Source organism: Pinus tabuliformis, chromosome 3_2 (genome assembly GCF_031772625.1).
Source record: "Pinus tabuliformis cultivar Carrire ecotype Pingquan chromosome 3_2, CPIR1, whole genome shotgun sequence".
Lineage (NCBI taxonomy): Eukaryota > Viridiplantae > Streptophyta > Pinopsida > Pinales > Pinaceae > Pinus > Pinus tabuliformis.
In genome coordinates, this window is record NC_142302.1 from 457,269,109 (window position 1) to 457,275,096 (window position 5,988).

General features: G+C 37.1%; 1 protein-coding gene across 1 annotated transcript; it reads left to right on the forward strand.

Moving 5' to 3' along the window:
* Window positions 1-238: 238 nt before the first annotated feature.
* On the forward strand, window positions 239-5,039 carry LOC149181270 (oligopeptide transporter 4-like). Its single transcript, XM_089416541.1, has 6 exons — window positions 239-1,332; window positions 1,824-1,921; window positions 2,134-2,700; window positions 2,815-3,070; window positions 3,174-3,356; window positions 4,270-5,039. The coding sequence occupies exons 1-6, from the start codon at window positions 841-843 to the stop codon at window positions 4,882-4,884; spliced, it is 2,211 nt and encodes a 736-aa protein (XP_089272667.1). The 5' UTR covers window positions 239-840; the 3' UTR covers window positions 4,885-5,039.
* Window positions 5,040-5,988: the final 949 nt, after the last annotated feature.

Here is a 5,988-nt window from a genome sequence, read left to right on the forward strand (position 1 = left end):
GAAAGATTGGTAGCATGAGATGCAGATGTGATATGTGAATGATTAAGAAAGGAAACTGAGAGTATAACGAAAGAAATTAAGAATTAAGAAATAAACATGGTGTGTCTACCCAAATTCCAGGTAACCTACCCACTCCATAATCACACTTACAATGGTGGGCCATTTAAAAATATGGTGGCATGGTAATCGCCTTAAGCTCTCAAGGGAACTCTGCTTTGTTTACTGTGGATATGAAGGCTTGGTTTAAATGCGAGTCTCTCAAGATGGGAACAAATCCATGCCCAAATCCAACTGTTGAAGAGACATGGGGCGGGGCCTTTTCCCCATTGCATGGCTAAAGTCTTAATTTAATGGAAATGGCAATTAGAAGTCCATTTTCTTTCTGTGATTAGGACAAAAAATTAAAATGAATCCTTGTACTTGTCTCAGTCTCTCAGACCCACCGCATTTTTGGAGGATTCGCTGAATCAATAGTGATTCACTTGATAGGATCAGCTGGGAATGCAGCAGGAACCGGGAATGCAGCAGGAACCGGTTTCAGATGTGGAACATTTGGCCCTAGTATGTTTTCTTGAACTGGGCATTTAATTTGATCTATTTATTCGTCTGAAGCAGCAGAGAAAAGGCCAAAGGAGGCGGAATATTTATAAGATTTCTTTCATCTCTGCAAACATATAGGTTTATGCTGAAAGGGGAATGGAGAAGAGTAGTAGTAACAACCTGAAGTGGAGTGGATAGATCAGCTCAGGGACAGACAGAGCTCTCAGCCTATCCTTACAACTTAGGCCAGGCCACTCAGGTACAAATAGCTATTTATTGCTGTCAGTGTAGAGAATTAGAATGGCAGTGGACAGATCATTGGAAGTGAGCAAAGAGGAGGAGGGGGAAGAAAATTCACCAGTGGAGCAGGTGGCATTCACTGTGAGTACAGAAGACGATCCAACCATTCCTGTATGGACATTTCGAATGTGGTTTCTGGGGCTGTTTTCATGCATCCTGCTCTCATTTTTGAACCAGTTCTTCAGTTACAGGAGGGAGCCACTTATCATCACACAGATTTCAGTGCAGGTGGCAGCCCTTCCCCTTGGGCGTTCCATGGCCTCGGCTCTGCCAAAGAGGAGATTCAGAGTGCCTCTGTTGGGGAAGGAGGTGTCCCTGAATCCAGGGCCCTTTAATATGAAGGAGCATGTGCTCATTACAATCTTTGCCAGTGCAGGCTACGCATTCGGCAATGGATCCGCCTACGCGGTGGGCATTGTCAACATCATTAAGGCGTTTTACATGAGGAATATCAGTTTTCTGGTAGCTTGGCTGATCATAATTACAACTCAGGTATTAGGTTGTGTTTGCAGTGAAATATATTAAGTTTGAGATTATCTGTATAAAATCAATGATTTATGTGATATTATTGGGATTTTTTTGTATAGCAAGTTATTAATCGACTGATCCAGAGCATTGATTAATAACTTATTTGATATAGATTATAGTAAAGCTTACGTGCCTTCAATGGTGAAGAATATGTGTTTCTTCAACATAGAGGGACAGAGTAGTCACATTTTTATAAATTTTAGCAATTAAATAACTGTGCAAAAGAGGTTTTTTGTGAATTGAATATCAGTAATCAAATAGCTACTCAAAAAGAAGATTCCTCGTCTCACAAAAAAAAGCCTTACATACCAATTTGGTATTTAGTTTATTGATCAGAGACAATTCCCACCAAATATGTAAATCATTTTATTAAATGCATGTGATTTACATTTCTATTTCTGTGAATAAATATATGTAAATTTATCAGTTTTTAATATTGTGCTGGGATGAATCAGGTGTTAGGATATGGATGGGCTGGACTGCTTCGTAAGTATGTTGTAGAACCTGCACACATGTGGTGGCCGAGCACACTGGTCCAGGTGACCCTGTTCCGGTATAAATAGAAACGTCGAACATATTTCTTGAGAGTGTTTTAAGTAAATCAATTCATGTTAATGGATCTGCCACTTGATAAGTGGTTAAATTTAATAATTTATTCTTATGAAATTGAGAAAAAAAATTTAGCCAGTCCGCTTATTAAGTTACTTTTCATTTAATTGTCCTGTGAGAGTTGGTAATGGAGAAGGTTCTGTGTTTGACATGCAGGGTACTGCATGAGAAAGACCATGGAAAGGGGATGTCTCGTAATACATTCTTCTTCATTACCATGACCTGCAGCTTTTGCTATTATGTATTCCCTGGTTATCTTTTCTCAACTCTGTCCTGCGTATCGTGGGTATGTTGGATTTGGCCTCGCTCTGTCACAGCACATCAGATTGGCTCTGGTTTGAAAGGCCTTGGACTTGGTGCCTTTGGTTTCGATTGGAGCACGATTGCAGCCTTCTTGTTCAGCCCCCTTATTTCTCCATTCTTTGCCATTATGAATGTCTTGGCTGGTTATCTCCTCGTAGTATACTTGACCGCCCCTCTTGCTTATTGGGGCGCTAACCTGTACAATGCAAAGACTTTTCCTATTTTCAGCTCGGATTTGTTCACTGCCCAGGGGAAAAAGTATAATATTTCACAGATTGTGAACAATAAATTTGAGCTGGATCTTCCTGCTTACAATCAGAATGGTCAAATACATTTAAGTTTGTTTTTCGCTCTGACTTATGGGTTCGGATTTGCAACTATTGCTTCTACAGTCACCCATGTCTTTCTGTTCTATGGGAAGTAAGTTCTGATCCTTGTATTGATTTGAATTTCATTGCTGCCCTGTTAGAATGTTATCAATTTTGGATGTTAGTTTAAACATTAAATGGTCTGACATGCGTTGTGATGGTCCAGGGAAATATGGGAGCGTACGGTTGCAACATCAAAAAATAATCGGCCTGATATTCATACTAAATTGATGCGTAAGTACCCAGATATCCCACAATGGTGGTTCTACACACTCTTGTGTGGGACTCTGGCTGTTTCCTTGGCACTTTGTGGGTTTTTCAAGGAAGAGGTGCAGCTACCATGGTGGGGCTTACTCTTTGCCTGTGCTCTCGCTTCATTTTTCACTCTCCCCATAAGTATCATCACTGCTACTACTAACCAGGTAAGCAGTTTGGTGGAGAAGAGATTTTATTGATTGTTTTGCAGTAAGAATTCTATGTTTTTTCTTGCTTATGCTTTATTTTTTTTATTTTGTTTTGGCACAGACACCAGGCTTGAACATTATCACCGAATACCTAATGGGATATATCCTTCCTGGGAAGCCTATTGCCAATGTTTGCTTCAAGGTCTATGGATACATGAGTATGAGCCAGGCAGTTTCTTTCTTGTCAGACTTCAAGCTCGGCCATTACATGAAAATCCCCCCTCGATCTATGTTCCTTGTACAGGTATGCTATGCTATATTTCAAAATACTCACTGTCCCTCAAAAAGTTATATATATAGCTGGTCACTCACCCAGGTTATGAACATGAACATAAATTTTCTTCTTGCTTCTGTGCTATTCTAATATCATTTTAACACTCCAGTATGCTGTGCTATATTTCAAAATACCGCCTGTCCCTCAAAGTTTATATATATATATAGACACACCCAGGTTATGAACATGGACATCAAGTTTTCTTCTGGCTTCTCTGCTATTCTAATATCATTTTAACACTCCATTGGAAAAGGTCCAGATGGTACTTTCTTATAAAGCACAATTAAATGTGCGAGCACAAAATATATGGTAATAAGGTATATGATTGGAAGCAGATAACAACACAGTAATATACAGTAGACAGAGGATGACCATTTTCTCTTTGTGAAGAAAGAAATTAATGTCAAGTAATGTTGTTTGATTGTGGAAAACAGTAAATTAGAAAATAAGAAATAGTTGATGTTCAATCAAATTGAATCTTATTTTTCCTTTCACCTCTTGCAACTGATTGCTCAAAAAAATCAATTTTTATTAATCATATAATTGAAGAAAGGTTTAATTTTTTGAGGAGTTTATTTTCTGGTGCAGAAAGAACTGGCATTAGGTTTCAGCTCTTTACATTTTATAAATGTTTAGACACATTATTGACCTTCTTGTTAAAATGATAACAGCATGACTTTTTTTTTTAGCTTCAATTCTCTATATACTATAGATGCACACTAGAATTCTTTGTTAAAACAGGGTATTTATTTTTGAAGAAACTGGAATTTGCTATAACCAATCTAGCATTCACTGAAGATTTTCAGAATGTTGTTTGGATCATGTCAGTAGCTGCACACAGCAAATTTGCTGTGTTTACTGACTTCCTGTGAATGCAATGCAGTTTATAGGCACAATAGTGGCTGGAACAGTCAACCTGGGAGTTGCATGGTGGATGTTGGGATCAGTGAAAGATATATGCCAAGCAGATCTTTTGGCTGCAGATAGCCCATGGACATGTCCTGGTGATCGTGTGTTTTTTGATGCATCAGTCATATGGGGTTTGGTTGGTCCCAAGAGGATCTTTGGCAAGCTTGGAGTGTATCCCCAGTTAAATTGGTTCTTCTTGGGTGGGGCAGCTGCTCCAGTTATAGTGTGGTTGGCACACAAGGCATTTCCAAATGTCAAATGGATTCCTCTGATCAACATGCCAGTTATGTTGGGATCTACAGCTATGATGCCTCCAGCCACTGCAGTCAATTACACATCTTGGATAACCGTTGGGACCATCTTCAACTATTTTATATTTAAATATCACAAGGCTTGGTGGCACCGCTACAATTATGTGCTCTCTGCAGGCCTGGATGCTGGTTTGGCCTTTATGGCGATACTACTATACTTTACATTGGGTCTTAACAACACATCCATAAACTGGTGGGGAGCAGGAGGGGAGCATTGTGCTTTGGCAAGTTGCCCCACTGCTAAGGGTGTCAAGGTGGATGGTTGCCCTGTTTATTAATTCTGATCTTTGATGTTTGCTGCTTTTTGCAGGTCTGATTTTCATGTTCAGACTTATGTACGTTGTATTCATGTTATCTCACCTCACATATGTATATGCACACTTAATTTTCTATCATATATTTAACTCAAGAAGCATACACTCTTTTACATTTATTCGTTCTCTGAACACAGTTTACTCTGATTGATGGCATAATCAGCGAAGCCTCTTCTGCATTCAACCGTTTTATGTTTAACATGTTTAAAGGTGTAATCAGCTTAGCTTAGTTAGGTGATGAGATACAGAGTTGATTCTATTCTTTAAAAAAAAATACATATTAATTAAAAGATTTAAATCTCAAATTAAGTAATTTAAATAATATAATCATCATTTAGATTTTATGAACAAAAAAGTGAACATACATTTAATCTAACACATCTAGTTATCATATTTAAAAGTTAAATCCAATTAACATATTTAAAAGTTAAATCCAATTGTAACAGCCTACAAAACAATTCAAATAGTATGCATACAAATAATGGTTTTCAATAGCATTGTGATATTTATATATTTTAAAAAACACAATTTATCAAAATTGTTTTAGCATTCAAACAATCATTAAAATTGTTTCATGATTCAAAGAAGTACAAGGCTTTTAAGTATAAGTTTGTAAGTAGTTAGAAATGGGTTTTGTTCTTATTTGTGTTAGTTGTTTGATTAGATAATATTTTAAAGATTAAGATTTGAAAAAAAATTGAACTCTTCTAATTTTGAAGTTTATGAAATTTTTTTATTGATTTTAGAAGAATTGATTTTGTCTTGGTCTCTCATTCATGGGGACTTAGCTTTTGGTCATTGATTGGTCCATCTTGCTATAATCTAATGAAAATGATTTTTTTATAACCAAATCGTAAATGTTTTTCTTAACTATATATTGAATTTAAAATTTTGTGTGGCCATCTATTGGAAGCCTAACCTTTTGGGTGATATATTTCCTATGTCATTGACTTTCAAGTTGCCCGCCACTGTCACATGAAAGGATGCCCTTTTGGGTGAAAATTTGCCTTGAGTTAATCAACTTTCAAGCAACTTATGAGCTCATTAGGATTGAGTGTAATTTTTAAT